The sequence below is a fragment of the Sorex fumeus genome, unplaced genomic scaffold (assembly GCF_029834395.1).
Source record: "Sorex fumeus unplaced genomic scaffold, SorFum_2.1 ptg000029l, whole genome shotgun sequence".
Lineage (NCBI taxonomy): Eukaryota > Metazoa > Chordata > Mammalia > Eulipotyphla > Soricidae > Sorex > Sorex fumeus.
The window spans coordinates 17,897,389-17,913,338 of record NW_026606086.1 but is presented as its reverse complement, the minus strand read 5'-3'; the positions used below and the strand labels follow the sequence as shown (position 1 = coordinate 17,913,338).

Genomic DNA, 15,950 nt, shown 5'->3' with positions numbered 1-15,950 from the left:
AATCAGGACCTGTCCGAGAAGATATTTCAAACTCCCTGCACAAAAGGGGCATGATTGGAAGTTACCTTTGTCCTCTTGGTGAAGACCTTTGTCTTCAGAAAGCAACCCTGGATGGAGGAACCCTGCAGAGGGTTAGCACAAGGGCCTGCGTTAGAAGCCTGTGGTCCTGGCTTCTCATTTCCATTGTCCCTTATGCGCCAGGCATGACTCTAACCCTACCCTCAGCACTGCAGCACTTTCCAGCCACTCTGCAGCTGTGTGTGTGTGTGTGTGTGTATGTGTGTGTGTATGTGTGTGTGTGTGAGTCGCGTGCTGTGTGCGCATAATGGGACAACTCCGGTCATCTCAGCAGCTGCAAAGACGTGCGTGTGACTTCACCACCTCTGGCAAGTGTGTGTGTGTGTGTGTGTGTGTGTGTGTGCCGAAGCACCCTAGGGAGAGCGTGTTCGAGCACCACAACTGAAGGAGCGCACACCCCAGTGAGCGCTGGGCATCACGTTTGTACCCACAAGTGAGGGCTGGGTGATAGCACAGTGGGGAGGGCGCTGGCCTGATTTGATCCTGGGTATCCCACCTGTCCCCCAAGCCCACTAGGAGTGATTCCTGAGTACAGAGCCGGGAGTGCAGTCACCCCTGAGGATTGCTGGGTGTGGCCCCAAAACAAAGGAACAGGAAAGAAGCCAAGTTCAGCAGGTCACCATCAGCCCCAGAAACAATTGTGGAGGGGCCAGAGGGACAGCCTTGAGGCACTGGCTTTGCTTGCCCACTAGGCGCCAGGCCAGTTCAACCCTGGGGCCAGTAATCCCCAGAGCACTCTAGGGTGGCTCAGATAATGCCTAACATTGGTGGGTCCCTGGGGGAGTCCCCAGGCTCCCTGAGCACTACTTGGGACACCTGCCCCCAAAAGTAAGAGCAAGGACATCCCTCTGGCGAGGTGTTTTGTTATTTGGGGAAGTAGCACAGTGTGGTGGGGTTCAGACCCCGCACCCTTCACGGCTCTGACATCTCGCATCTGTGCCTGTGTGACAGCTGACAGCTGGGACCGCCAGGGCTGCCCAGACCCAGAAGTGTCTCAGCCTCCTGGGCCTTCCAGGGCCCTGTCGAGGCATGATCTTCCTCAGCACTGCTGAACCCATAATAAGCTACCTGGGGGAGGGCACATGCTGCCCTTTGACGCTCTTCTCTCTCCTGTTTTGGGGCCACCTTGGATGGAGCCAGCTGTATGCCGGGGGGCCGCGCGTGGGCCTTTGGCCGCACCTGTGCTCAGCGAGGCCCGAGGAGGCTTCCACGTGGGTCCCCTGGGCTGCCAGGGTGCTCGCCTCTACACCCAGTCCCCACTATGGGGATGAGGGGGAGAAGGCGTAGACGTGCGGCACAGGCACCTCCAGAAGTGTGTGCCCCGGCAACCCAGCCCTGCCCCTGTCTTGTTGCAGGAACACGTCGCCGCCCCCCCTGCTGCAGCCCCAGGACCCCGAGTCCAAGAGACCCGTGCTCAGCTCAGGAGCAAGCCAGCTGTGCCCCTCAGGTAATGCTGCTTTGGGGAGAAGCGTGTGGCCAAAGGCTTTCCATTTCCACTCCGGCTGCATCTCCCTCACACGTGTGCCTGCAGGCCACTTTCAGCCCCACACCTAGTCTCACCCTGCTTTCATCATGGGTACATTTTGCTACATGTTCACCCCCCTGGGTACTACTATTAGGAGTGGATGCTGTGCAATTCAGGGGTGTGAGGGTGCTCTCGCCCCGCTTGGGGGCCCGCCTGGGGTTTCGTGTACGGTTTCAGAGTGCTCTGCCGGCCCACGATGGATCATGGCCTCTATGCTCCCCAACTGTGCTCCCTCACACACGGCTGCTCCCCAGTCCCCACGAGAGGGCCTCCCTCTTTTCTACTTGCGCCACTCCTGGCCAGCTCAGGAGAGCCTGCAGTGCCCAGGACTCCACCCGGGGCCCCCTTGTGGGAGCCTTTCCAACCATCTGATGTGACTCAGGCCCCACGCTCCGTGTGGGGGACCTCGGGGCTATTCCTGGGAATTCTTGGCCAAGCAAGCCGGTGGTTCCACGTGTGGCCCTGAGGGACAGTGCTTGTGCTGCCAGGTGCCTTTTCCCTGCTCGCCCCACCAGTGTCCTCATGGGAAGTAGGGCTCTGGGCTGCATAGCTCTGCCCTGGCCTGCTGGCCCAAGTCGTCCACCAGTGAGGCCCACCTTGGCTTCTGGCCTTCCTGGAGGCCCAGAGCGCCCTGCAGCCTTCCGCCTTCCACACTCGCTCTTTACCGGGTGCGCTTGGTCCCGTCGCACTTCTCCTGCGGACAGTTGACTCAGGAGAGGACTCTGCTTTCTTCGGCACTTGCTGGCTGAGGGAGGGACCTAGAGCCTCCCACGGATGCTCCTCCTGGGGCCAGGACTCAGCCGGGTCCTGAGCCACATTGTGTGGCTCCGCATGATTCTGGTTTTGGGGGATTTTGGTCTGTTTCTTAGTTTTTGGGACCATACTCGGCGGTGCTCAAGGCTGACTCCTGGCTCTGTGTTCAGGAATTATTCCTGGTGAACTCAGGAGACCATATGGAGTGCTGGGGATTGAACCCGGGTTAGCCGCATGCAAAGCAAACACCCTCCCCACTGTCCTATGGCTCCAGCCTCTCCTTGTGGTTCTGGACAGGGGTGACCCTGTGCACCCCCACAGGGTCCTGCTGAGGCTAGTGTGTGTCACTGTGCTTTGCCCCTGGCCTGTGGTCCAGGTCTGGTCACTTCACCCTGAAGAGCTGAGCCCCAGGGGCCACCTCTGTCATTACCAAGGGCCCTACGTGGACGTGCTCAGGGGCTGGTGTGAGTCAGGGGCCCCCTCTCCCAGAGGCGGGGTGCACTTTTGGGGACTGCCTGCAGCACATGCGTCCTGGGAGCCCTGAGTTGAGGGTACTTCGGAGGTGGAGGGGGGAATCTCCCTCACGGACGCTGACTTCCCTTTCTTTGTGTGTCCACACTGGGAGATGGCTGAGAAAGATGCTGCAGTAGCCTGGCCTGTGCTGACCACCCTGAATACAGCTCCTCAGCCTGGACGAGGCAGCACGCACATGCACATGCACACATGCAGTGGTCCAGGTGCAGGCTGGCACGTTGGGGGACGGTGCTGCAGCTCCAGGGGCCTGCGGTGTCTTTATTTGGGTTCCGCACCTGGCGGTGCTCAGGGATCACTCCTGGTGGGGCTTGGGGGACCCTTGGGGATGCCAGGGTCGAACCTCATACAAGGCAGTGCTGTCGCTCCAGCCAGCACAAGGGGTCCTGCTGGGGCTAGCGTGTGTCACTGTCACTGTGCTTTGCCCCAAGGGAGCCTCCAGCCTAGTGCTGTCCCTGTCATGGCACTGCCCGAAAGGACTGGTGGTGTCCCTGGCACCAGCTCTTCTCCCTGCCATGGCAGCCGCGTGGGGTCCTCACAATGGCCCTTCTCCCCCGGCCCAGCAGGAGGACCGCAGCATCCCCACCGCCAACACTCACCGGTGTACCCCCGAGAAAGAGAGCCAGTCTCCAAAGCCAGGCTGCGCCCCAAGCCCCCCTGAGAAGGGCCACCCAGCCCAGAAACCATGCTCCCTGGCCAGCAGCCCCCTTCAGGACGTGTGGAACATTCTGGACCTGGGCTCCAGCCCCTCGGACCTTGCCTCTCTGCATGACTCTGCTCCAGGTAGGCGGGACACCCACAACCTCCTTTCTCCACCTCACCTCCCATCCACCCTGGCGCCTGCATGGGGTGCAAGCGTACCCCCATCCTTTGGCCGTCTCTGCCTGGGCCTGCATAGGGCGTGGAGCTTCTCTGAGGCCTGTCCCAGACTGAGGCCAGGCCTTGCTCCGTCGTGCCCTGTGGGAACAACCTGTGACCCCCTGTCCTCTGGCAATAGGCCCTGATGGTGGGGCACTGGCCATGGCACTGGGCTCTGGGAGGTAGAGATGGTACCTGCCGTTCCGCCATGCAGGCCATGCTGGGTATAAGACCGGTGAGGTCATGGCACCTGGTGTCCCCACCAGACCACAGTGCACACAAGCCTGGGATTTTCTCTCTCCGAGTCCAGGGTCATGGATGGCCAGAGCTGATGGGCTCCATCATGTATGCATGTATGCATGTGTATGTATGTGTGTACGCACGTGTGTGTGTGTGTGTGTGTGTGTGTGTGTGTGTGTGTATGCGCTGGCTGTTGAGAAGTGCTCTCAGGTCCTCCCAAGGCAAGCTCCTGGCCATTACATTGCTGTGCTGTCCTGGTCCCCAAACCAGCATGTCTGAGAGCCCCTGAAGACCAGACACTCAGCCTGGGGTCTGCAAGGTGGGAGATGGGACCCAGTCTGGCCGCTGAGTGTGGGCCCTCCCTGTGGCTGTCGGGTTGCTGTTGTGGGCGCAGGAAGTCCTGGGCGGTGCTTTCCCACTGTGGCTCTTCCCTTAGAGCATCTTTAGCCCTGGGCTGTGCTGGCCTCTGGGTTTCTGGGCTCAGGGCTTCGGTGCCTCCTTCGCGTGCTTCCGTGCCCTCCATGGCTGGGGCGGCTGCCCAGGCTCCCGGGGCATTCCTGGGACCCTGTTGGTTCTGGGCAAGCATGGCTATGTGTGTGTCCTCGGGTCAGGCTTCTCCTGCCTGTGTCTCTGCTGGGGTCCCTTCTGCCCATGAGAGTGGCCGGCACCTCCACGCCTTGACCACCAGGCCTACCTCTGGAGATGTGCCCTTAGCCATGACAGGAACGTCCTCCTCTGCCCCTGGACAGTCCACACAGGTTCCAGACTGATGTGGCCTTCCTCAACAAATTTAAAAACTGGCTCCATGGCCCCTGGAAATGTGCTTCGTGTAAATAAGCAGACAGCCTCGCGCCAGGGGCACCCGAGGCCATGACTCGCCTCCACGCCACTCTGCCCTGGGAGGCAGCTGCTATGGGAGATGCTCACGTCCAAGAAGGGGACTGAAGTATCCCTGAGCACCAGAACCTGGGCATCTGGGCTCTGCAGCCATCCAGGTGGCTCGCGAACCTCCCACACTGCCCTGACAGCCTGCAGCCCTGCTCTTGGGCTGACCCTGGGGGCGCCTCTCATTTCTCCGCTCTCATGAAGGATGTGGGGGACTCGCTCCTGTGGACCCCAGGCATCTCCACCCCCACTCGCTCAGATAGCTGGAGCTGTTTGCGGGGTCGTGGCTGAAGATATTGTCCCCCTAGAAGTGAGCTCACACTTCTCCCACGCAGTTCATCACTCATCACACTTACCCACACCCCACACCCCTGCTTGGATTGTTCTGGCTCCTGCTCTTGAGGACCCCCCTCCCTTTCACCGCCCCTCAGGGCTCACATGCCTTTTATTTATTTTACTTATGTTTGCATTTTGGGTCACACCCAGTGATGCTCAGGGGTTATTCCTGGCTCTACACCCAGGAACTACTCCTGGCAGTGCTTGGGGGACCCTATGAGATACCGGGGATCAAACCCAGGTCAGCCGCGTGCAAGGCAAACACCCTACCCGCTGTACTATAACTCCAGCCCCATGCCTTTTATTTAATTTGGTTTGGGGCCACACCCAGTGGGTAGTGTTCAGGGCTTACTCCTGGCTCTGCACTCAGGGATCACTCCTGGTGGTGCTCTTGGGACCATATGGGATTCTGGGAATCAATCCCAAGTCAGCTGTGTGCAAGAAAATATGCCCTGTTTGCTATCCTATGGCTCCAGCCCCTCACAGGCCCTTTCCGACAGGTGGGTCTGAGCACTCCTGCTGTCCAACGGAGACTCATACAGTCACCCTGACAGTCTTTCCTTCCAGGGGGTCTTGGTGGGGAGACTCCAAGGCCTCAGTGTCCTGACCCCTGACTGTGCGAAGCTGTGAGTTCAGTGGAGGGTTGCGCTGCATCTGCCTCACCACCAACTCCTCATTTAAACCCCAACAGTGGGACTGGAGTGATAGCACAGAGGATAGGGCGTTTGCCTTGCACGCAGCCGACCTGGATTCGATTCCCAGCATCTCATATGGTCCTCTGAGCACTGCCAGGGGTGATTCCTGAATGCAGAGCCAGGAGTAACCCCTGTGCATCTCCAGGTGTGACCCAAAAAGCAAAAATAATATAATAATAATAATAAAACCCCAACAGTCTGGGAAGGGTCGGGGCCAGCCCAGAGCAGTGCCTGCCAGTCAGAGCCCGCTGCCCTGGACTCAGTGTCCTATGCTCAGAGCCACGGGGCTGCCCCTGTTTTGGCAGGGACGCGTGCTGGCCTGGATGCTGTTCTCTGAGGCATAGTTCACGGCCAGGTCCTTGTAGGGAACGAAGTTGCCGGCACCTTGCCCAGTTGCACCCGTGTTCCACTCACAACCTCACACACATGAAGAAGGTGCTCTTGCCACGGGCCCCCGCAGCCTCCAGCTCCGCACCCTGTGCCAGGCAGATTTCAGGAAGAGTGGTGAAACTTAAATGTGCTAGGCAGCAGCATAACCATTGTAGAGATCATGGAACCACACCTGCAAAAGGGGTTAGAGAGAAACGTGTGCCAAGCTGTGGAGCCCCTCACTCTCAGGTGAAGGCCCGTAGACTTCCCATGAATAACTGCCTGGCAAGTAGCATGGCCTTTGAGGACCGTCATCTCCGCAGTTCTGAGCAGTGGGGATGTCCAGGCCTGAGTGGAATCACCACTGTCCATTGTGGAAGCACCTCCACCAACTGGGTAAGCACCTCAGACAACTGTGGGAGCACCTCCACCAAATGTGGGAGCATCTATGCCAACTATGGGAGCATCTCCAACTGTGTGAGCACCTCTGCCAACTGTAGGAGCACCTCTACCAACTGTGGGATCACCTCCAACAACTGTAGGAGCACCTCCACCAACTGTAAGGGCATCACCACCAACTGGAAGCACCTCCCCAACTGTGGGAGCATCTCCACCAACTGTGGGAGCACTTCCAACTGTGGGAGCATCACCGCCAAGTGGTAAGAGCATCACTGGCAGCTTGGGAGCATCATAACCTGGTGCATCATCCACATCACCCCAACAATTTCAGCGACAAAACTGACGATACGATGACGAAGGGAAGTGGAGCCATGTGCACTTTAGAGAGAGGAGCAAGCCCTGACTGGCCTGCTGAGCCTCACGTGCCCAAACACGTGCTGGTGAGCGTGGGGGGTGGGGGGGGAGGCGGAGTGTGTCAGGACTCCCTGGCTTCTGGCTCTGCAGGCCTCTTGGGGGCGTGGGCAGGGTCGCTCTGAGTACACTCAGAGGCCAGGAGGGAAAGGTGGGAGCCCGGATGCACCCCTCCACCTGGAAGCTGCACCCTGCCCGCCGCTGTGCTGGGAGAGAGCTTGCCACATTCTCGTGCAAGGCACCTGTGCTGGCAGGGGCCTGGGGCTGCCCAGCCTCGAGGAGGTCACCCAGTGGCATGAAGCACAGGTGGGGTCAGTGCTCAGTGGCACCCATCCCCTTCTCCCCAAAGCTCTGTCCCCCACACCGTTCCCGGTCTGGCCTTGTGCCTGGGCCTTGTGCCTAGCCAAGGGATCCGCAGACAGCGCGAGTGGAGCAGTCTGGGTGGAGGATGTGTCGCCTCAATCCCCCAGCCTGTGCTTGCTCGGTGTCACATGAGGCATCACAGTAGACTTACTGCAGCTGGGGGCTCCCGATAAGCATCATTCTGGGGGGCACGGTGGGCTATGCTTAGAGCTGAGTCTCTACAAGTGACTTATCCAGAAAGTCACAGATTTGTAAGGTCTTTTTTAACCTCAAAGATAATCTGGTTCAAGATTCTTAAGCAATGTGGCAAGGGCCCATCACACACAGATTACTCATCTGGTCTCCCACTCAGGTCCCCATGAGGCCAGCAGCTTGGCTGGGGCATGTGGGCTTCAGGTGTCTGACCACATGGCCCCCAGTGCCCACTCGAGGGCCCAGTCTCTGGAGGCTGCCCTGCCCTGGCTGGCAAGCACCAGACCCCAGACCCATCTAGGGCATTCATTTGCAGCCTCTGGGCTGCCAAGTGCGCCTATGGCAGAGTAGGTCATGCCTGCTGGGGCAAAGGCACCAGGCTGGGTCAGCACCTCCCCATGGCAAAGGTGTTCCCAGGGCTCTAAGTAAAAGGTCACCCCCTCCCGCTTCCCTGCTCACTTGTGGCACGGTCCCGCACTGCAGCCCAAGTCCCTTGCTCTCAGAGGCTGGCAGTCTCCTTGGTGCCCCTCTGCCACCCGTCCCTGTATGTGGCATCTGATGGGGCTCAGCGCCCAACTCCTAGACAGTGTCCACTGCCAGGAGCCAGGGAAGGTAGCTCGGCCACTGGGCTGGCCAGGTGCTGACGCTGTGGGCGGCGCTGCAGAGTGGCATGAACCTCTGCATGTGCCAATCTGATGTCGCCTCAGCACTTCCTTGTGCCTGTATGTGCAGCTTCTGACAGTGACAGATGAGTTCCCTGACCCCATAGGTGGTGCCAGAGGGTCTCAGGCCATTGGACGGGGCTGAAAACGCGCACGGTGAAGGAGCAGATGGTTGGAATCAGGCCTGGGGCAAGGAGACCGGAGCAGTCCTAGCCTGGGCAGGAGGAGGCAGAGTGCCCTTCTAGTCTGTGGGATCCAGAGGGTTCTGAGGCGGAGCCCAGTGCCCCAGCCACAGGAGTGAGGAACTGAGCCAGCCCCACACTCCTCCATCCTCAGGGATATAGCAGGGAGGGCGAGGAGGAGGGCAGTGCCCAGGACCTCATGAGGAAGTGAGGGCTTCCGTACTCTGGAGTGTCCCCAGAGCCCCACACCCGTTTTCTCCAGGGCTGAGGCCTCCCACCTGCCCTATAGGCCAGGCTGTGTGTGGGGTGGGGGGGCATCAACTGAAGTATTCCCTGAGACTGGCTGGGAGGGGAGTTCTGCTGAAAATTGTTTCACTGTTCCCAATTTCAACCTGGATAGAATACTCAGCTGCTGCAAAACAACCCCTCCCGGGTCTGCACAGGAGCCGCATACAGCTGTGGGTGGTGCTGCTGAGTGTGTGTACACACAGCTCAGCAGCTCAGTGTGTGTACACGTGTGTGCACATGTATGGGTACACTGTATGTAGGTGTAAGTGGGGAGTGTCTGTGTGTGTGCTTGTGGGGGTGTGGGCTGTGTGTGTGCATACTTGTGGGGATGTGGTATATGTGTGTGTATGCATCAGTGTGTGCCGGGTGGGGGGGAGCCACAGAGGACTCAGTGCACTCGCCACCTCCCCCCCCCACCCCATGGCAGCAGAGTCATCTGCAGCAGTGCCCCACATCAGTTGCTCTGTTGCTTGCCTGAGGTCCTCTGCCACCAGTCACCAGGGCAGGGCAGCAGTCACCAGGTGGCCAGTCAGACCCCAGGGCAGTGGCCACTGGCGGGGCTTGGCCTATGTGAGGCCTTGGGCTTGGGTGCCCCAGCAACAAGCAACAGTGCCCAAGTCTTCCCACTGACCCACTGTGGCCTGCTGGCAAGATGGGGTGTGGGCACATGGTGGGGCTCACGCTGGCTGGTGAGGGGCACCGAAGTCTGTGCAGGCTGGGGGTCTGTGAGGGGTGCCTGTGAGGATGGGGGTCTGTGAGGGTGGGGGCCTGAGGGGGTTCTGTGCAGGGTGGAGTCTGTGCTGGGCAGGGTCTCTGCAGGGCGGGGGTTGGCAGGGCCGGGGTTCTGTTCCTCCTTCTTGCATCTCTTTTTCTCCTTGGCCCTGCCAGTCCCGCCACCCAGACGGAGCAGGAGCACTCTCATGGCCTGGACACTGTGGCGCCTCAGTCACTGGGTTCGAGGTGTAGCCCTGGACACCTCATGGCTCTGCGGACGGTCCTGGTGGTCCCCGCATGGCAGGACACCTGTGCCGAGCCCATGTCCCAGAGGGCCAGGCCCTGCCGGAAGGACCCTGACCCAGACCCAGACCTTAAGAAAACCAAGAATCTGGATGCTGCCGGGGTGAAACCCAGCGGCCTGCGGCCTCACAGTTGAAGAAGGCAGGAGCACCTGAAGGGCCGGGCCTGGTGGCGTCCGCCTGCCTTTCTTGACTCTAGAACCCAAGATTGAGGAGTATTTTGCGAAACCGATGGTCAAATAGATCTTTGTTAGTTCTTTCCTTGAAATTGTTATGACGAAATTGTAGCTGCCACTTAGGACAAATGTCGAAAGAACTTTCAAAAGAGCCTGTTCTCACAGAGCAGCCCTAGGCCCACTGCACACAGGAGCCCCGGGCGCCAGGGCTCGTGCAAGGAAGGGGAGGGGGGGAGGCCATCTGGGCCACACGGGAGACAAATGGGCCGGGCCAGGGCTCTCCTGGGGTTCCGATGGGAGCACGCCAGATCCCGCCCAGACAGGGCTCGTCAGCTCGGCGAGTGGGCAGAGGCGGCACTGCCAGTTGTGGCTGCTGTGCCCTGCAGACCCCCACAGGGCACTTGTCCCCGCACCAGCTCCGGGAACAAGCCTAGCACTTGTGGAGTGGGGCTGGGCCACAGGCACAGAGGGTGCTTAACCCCTGTGCTCTCTCTCTCTGGCCCTCGAAACAGTTGTTGAAAAAGAATTGGGGGGCTGGAAAGTTAGTACCATGAATAGATTGAGTTGGCCATGCACAGGGCTGATCCCAACACCGGTGCAATCCCCAGATCCCATATGCCGCCCCCGCCCAAGTCCTGTCAGGAATGAGTCCTTAGCACAGAGCAAGGAATAAGTTCTGAAGCCACTGGATATGCTTCTACCACAAATAGCGAATAAGTAACACATATATTTAAAAAAAAAAGAATTGGACAGAGAGATCATACAGTGATGAAGGCAAGGACCCAGCTTCAATCCTCAGCACCCCACAGGGTCCCTCGAGCACTGCCAGGAGTGATCCCTGAGCAGCTCTGCTGTGGCCCCACCCCCAGAATACACCGGTTTAAAAAGACAAACACTTCCTTTTCCTATCACAATGAAAGGGTCTGAAGCCGAGTATAAAGGGGGAAGTTGGGGGCCAGAGACATGACAGTGGGGAGGAGTCGGGATTTCAGCTCTGACACCCCATATGCCCCCCCCCCATCCAGCCACGAGTGATCCCAGAGCACAAAACCAGGACTAAGCCCTGAACATCAGCTGGGGCTGAACACCAGACTCCCTCTGCAAATCTCCAGAAAAAAAGGAAAAAGACAAATATTGGATATCTTGCTTTGCTGTTTTGTTTTGTTTGGGGACCACACCCTGAGATTCACACACTGCTGGTGTGGCCAAAAGAAGTGAAAAGAGAAAAAGGCAAGAAATCAGCACCAATGAGCCCGCCCTGTGAGAAGCGCCAGCGGGGCTAACCCACAGGAGCCCGTGGTGCAGGAATGGAGATGGGCCAGGGCCAGACCAGCTCCACCTGCTGAACAAGCCAAGTGAAAACAGGAACAGGGGACAGGAAGAGGCAGGAGGACAGGCCAGAGCGGACAGCTGGACAGTTTTGCAAGGTCCCTGTGAAGCCAACATGTTCGCCGTGACGTCTGTGTTGGGTCCGTCTGTGTCGAGTGTGGTGTGGGAGCATACGGGTCTTGGCCTGGGCGCCAGCCAGGAAGAGCTTCACCCAGAGCAGCCCCAGGGTCCCAGAACAAAAGCAGAGATGCCTCGGAAGGTTAATCTTCGGAGACTTGCAGCGCCACACACCTTCAGCCTAATGGCCTCGCTTAGCATGTCCACTCTCCTGCTGCCCTGCTCAACACCGGGGAAACACTGAAAACATCAAGAGAAGTGGCCCTGGGAAGGAGCTGCTCCTGGAGGGGTCCCCACACAGACAGCAAGCAAGGAGCCCGCCAGGAGGCTGGGAGAACAGGACCAGGGCCATGGATGGATGGAATGTACCACGACTTGGTGTCCACCCGTTCTGATGCTCACTCACATTGTCACACACACCCACTCACACATTGTTACACTTGCACTTTGACATGTTATACATCCTCACACATTCTCACATGTCACACTGTCACAAACTGCCATACTCTCACAGACTGTTACATACTCTCACATTTGCACCTAATCACCCATTCACATGCTCTCACACACAAACTATTCTCACACAAACATTCTCACACATGCATCATATGCGCTCGTTTCCAGTCACCTACACACATTCTTACACACTGTCACTGACACATTGTCGTACACACATTCTCACACACCCATCACCTGCTCTCTCACACATCTGTACATTCTCAGTCTCACCTTCTCAAACACATTGTCACACACCCATCACATGCTCTCATGTTCACACATTGTCATCTACATATTCTCACATAGTTTCACATTCTCACACACTGTCATGGTTACAGTGTTGTCACACACTCACTGACAATTATCATACTCACATTCTCAGACACTGTCACTCCATTCTCAGAAATTGTCACTGTAACACACTTTGTCACAGCCACTGACATACATTGTTATACTTGTACAATTCTCACACTTTGTCACTCACATTCTCACTGTCACACCCTCACGCAGCATCTCAAGGGCAGATACTCTCACTGGGGCGGTAATTACCCTCCCCAGGGCACTTAGGGATCCTAGGGGAGGTCATTAGCCTGGCCCCGCCCTGAAGGGAGGGTTGTCCCTTGACACCTGGCTCTGTTTGAAGAGCTGTGCACAGTCCTATACTGGCCAGGTGGGCAGGGGCAGTGGCAGACAGCAGTGCTTCCGCCTCACACGCACCCTACCTCATCTTTCTGCTCCACTTTCTCTCTTGATTTGGGGTTCTGGGCCATACCCGCACCCAAGCCCCCACCTCTGTGCTGGGAAGACCCAGCATAAAAGCCGGCACCACCCATCTCCCAAGGGCGTCCTAGTGAGGGCCAGGCCTTCTCTGCCTGCCGTGGCCCATGCAATCAGACTGAGCAGCACAGCTGATGTCCTCTTTGCTGGGATGCACAGCCTTTGCAGAACAAAGAAATCTTCCTTGAGGGGCTGGAGTGATAGCACAGCGGGTAGGGCATTGGCCTTGCACAAGGCCGACCTAGGTTCGATTCCCAGCATCCCATATGGTCCCCTGAGCACCACCAGGGGTAATTCCTGAGTGCAGAGCCAGGAGTAACCCCTGAGCATTGCCAGGTGCGACCCAAAAAGCTCTTCCTTGAAAATGTGCTTGGGGCTGGAGCGATAGCACAGCAAGTAGGACATTTGCCTTGCACACGGCTGACCCGAGTTCGATTCCCAACATCCCATATGGTCCCCTGAGCACCGCCAGGAGTAATTCCTGAGTGCATGAGCCAGGAGTAACCTCTGAGTATTGCCGGGTGTGACCCCAAAAAAAATTTTTTTTTAAATGTGCTTTCTGGGCCGGAGCGATATCATAGTGGGGGTGGGCACTTTCTCGGCATGCTGCCAACCTGGGTTCCATCCCTGGCATCCCATAGGGTCCTCTGAGCGCCATTGGGAGTGATTCCTGAGTGCAGAGGCAGGGGTAACCACTGAGCATCACTGGGTGTGGCCCCCAAACAAAACAGAAGTGCTTTCTCTGGGAATTTCGTGGACAGGTTGCAGATGACTGGCAGGGGGGTGGGGCACTGGGTCCTAGCTGAGCAGGGGTGAGGAGGAAAGGAGGGAGAGGAAAGGGAAAAAATGGAGAGCAGGGGGAGGGGGAGATAGGGGGAGCAGGGGAAGAGAAGGGGAGAGAGAGTAGAGGAGGGGCAGGGGGAGGTAGGGGAGGGAGCAAGGGAGGGAAGGGGATCAGAGGAGGGAAGGAGGAGAAGGGGAGGGGGACCAAGGGAGGGGAAGGGAGAATAGGGTCATCCCTGGTACTGGATGGTCACCCACGTCCGCCGGCTGTGCTCGGCCTATGCTCACTGCAGGCACCCTGAGGTCAGACTCCTACATGCCAGTTACTGCCTACCGCCCATAGTACCCAGCACCCGGCCTGTGCAGACGGGTGCGGTCAGCATGGGGCTGAGCCGTCAGGGTCAGGACCCGCAGCAGCACACAGGCTGGAGGGGGTGGCTGAGATGTGGGGTTTGGGGTGGGTGGGAATTGCACATGAAGGCTGAGGACGCGGGGGCGTGGGGTTCAGTGGGGGTGGGATTCAGAGAAAGGTGTTGGGCCAGGGCACAGCTGGCCAGCACCCTCCTGCCTGGGGCAGGACAGTCTGGGGGACACAGCGCCCTGGGGTCCACCGGGCTCAGGGTACCAGCCTTCTTAAGGGCCAGCAGCCCTAGGGGCAAGAAGCCCACACCCCAGAGCCAGGCCTGGGCACCTGCCAACCCCATCCTGCCAGGGTGTTGCCAGGACCCAGGTAGCTGGAGCAGCACCCTAGGGAGAAGGGGCTCCCTGCGCCAGCCTGAGCTGGGCTCATCCGGCACCCAGCTCTCAGGCGGGTCCAGGTTCTGCATCTCACTGTTTCCAGTCTGAGGGACAGACGTCGGAGTTTCATGGTGGGACGCTGGGGTGGTGCTGGGAGCCCCCGCGGGCTCTGCAGACACAGTCTCTCTTCATGCAGAGTTGGTGCCAGCAGCAGGGCCCACCAGGACCCCCTCCCACAGCAGTCAGCCTGCCTTCGCACTCCAGGGCGTGAAGATAGACCCACAGGCCAAGGCCAGGCCTCCCAGGACCCTCCGGCCCAGACTTCGTCCTCAGAGCCTCCTGCCGCCCCCCAAGATCCGCAACTACAACTTCAAGGACTGACTCCCTGCAGCCGCGCCTGCCCACCCGGCCCCTCAGTGCTCCAACCTGTGCTTCGCTCTCACGCTGGTGTGTGCTCATGAGTGTGTGCAGCTGGGGCAGTGAGCCCTCGTCCTACTGGCCTCCGCCTGACCGCCACTACCCATCTGTCCCTGCCCACAGCCACCTTCATGCTGGTGGGCGTCAGTGACCCTGCCTGGAGTCAGGGGGCCCCCAGCAGAATCCCGTATTCCCTCGGGCCTCTCTGGTCCCCTCGTCCCCCAGCTGGACACCTCTCCAACTCTCACCCCACCTGGGGCAGAGGTGCAGTGCCAGGGGGTCCCACTCAGCCGGCTCCAGTCCAGGCCCACCTTGTGGCCCTGCCCAGCTGGATGCATCTGGCCTGTGGGGGTAGAGTCCCACTGGGCAGTGCCTGGAGAAGGTCCTGTGCGCCTGCTGGAGCAGGAAGTAAGCCCATGGGGTGGGGGGAGGGGGGCCGGGAAGGCCCTGGAGTTGGGAGTGGCCCGCATGGCCCAGTTGCACCTGGTGCGGTACCAGGCTTCTAGGAAGGTCTTTAGCAAGAGAAAAAGCCCGCGGAAAGGTGGTTCTGATAAGCCCCTTCAGTAGGCCCCTGCTGGGAGTCCAGGCGGCGACTCGACTCGGCTAAGGAGACAGGAAGTGGCGGCGAGACTTGGGGGGAGGGGTCGCCACCCCGTCCAGGGTCCCTCCCCCAGCGAGGCCGGCGCCCAGCGCTCTCCGGCCTCCCGGGGGCCTAGCCCTGCCGTGGCCGTGGGGCTGCTCGGCCTCCGAGGGTCATGTGAGCCGCGGCGCCCGGCGGAGGGCGCGCCCGCGCGTCTGCGCGCTCGTGGATGCGGGTGGCCACGTGCGCGCGCGGCCCTGCCTTTGTTCGCGCCCCGCCGAGGGGCGTCCGCGCCGGCCGGCCGCCACATGGCCGTGTCTCCCCCCGTCCGCCGGCTTCCGGGCCGGACCCTCCAAGTGGGCGGCTGGCGGCGTTGGGCGGCGGCGACCGGCAGTAACCCCGCGCGGGGCGCCCGGGGCCGGGGTCAACGACCGCGCTGTCCCCGTGGCGGCCCGCGCAGCGCGGGGCCCGCCCGGCCCATCACCCTATCGCCTAGCAACGCCCACTCGCGCGCCGCCACTGGGCCGTTGCGACGCCCCCGGCCCGCGATTGGCCGCCGCGCCCGCGGCCCGCCCCCGGCCATCCGCGCGGCCCGCGGCGGGGCCGGTGCGGGTGGCCTGAGGGTCCCGGACGCGGATGTGCGTCCGCCCGCCCGCGGCCCGGTCGGCCGCGGCCCCCATCGCAGCCCCCAGAGTGCAGAGTGACCCAAGCACGCCCAGCCCCTCGGCGCGCCTTGTGCGCGCGACCCCCGG

General features: G+C 60.0%; 1 protein-coding gene and 1 long non-coding RNA gene across 2 annotated transcripts in view; both read left to right on the top strand.

Moving 5' to 3' along the window:
• CCDC57 (coiled-coil domain containing 57) overlaps nt 1-1,462 on the top strand; it is a gene marked incomplete at its 3' end in the record, with an annotated part of 33,131 nt that extends 31,669 nt beyond the window's left edge. The window contains exon 19 of the mRNA XM_056115377.1: nt 1,434-1,462. Within this exon, the coding sequence (XP_055971352.1) occupies nt 1,434-1,462 (29 nt within the window). The remainder of the gene's footprint in view (nt 1-1,433) is intronic.
• Nucleotides 1,463-1,474: 12 nt separating this feature from the next.
• LOC130024919 (uncharacterized) lies at nt 1,475-14,657 on the top strand. Its single transcript, XR_008792618.1, has 3 exons — nt 1,475-1,525; nt 3,454-3,670; nt 14,398-14,657. It is a non-coding gene; the product is annotated as an uncharacterized LOC130024919 (long non-coding RNA).
• The last annotated feature ends 1,293 nt before the right edge of the window (nt 14,658-15,950 follow it).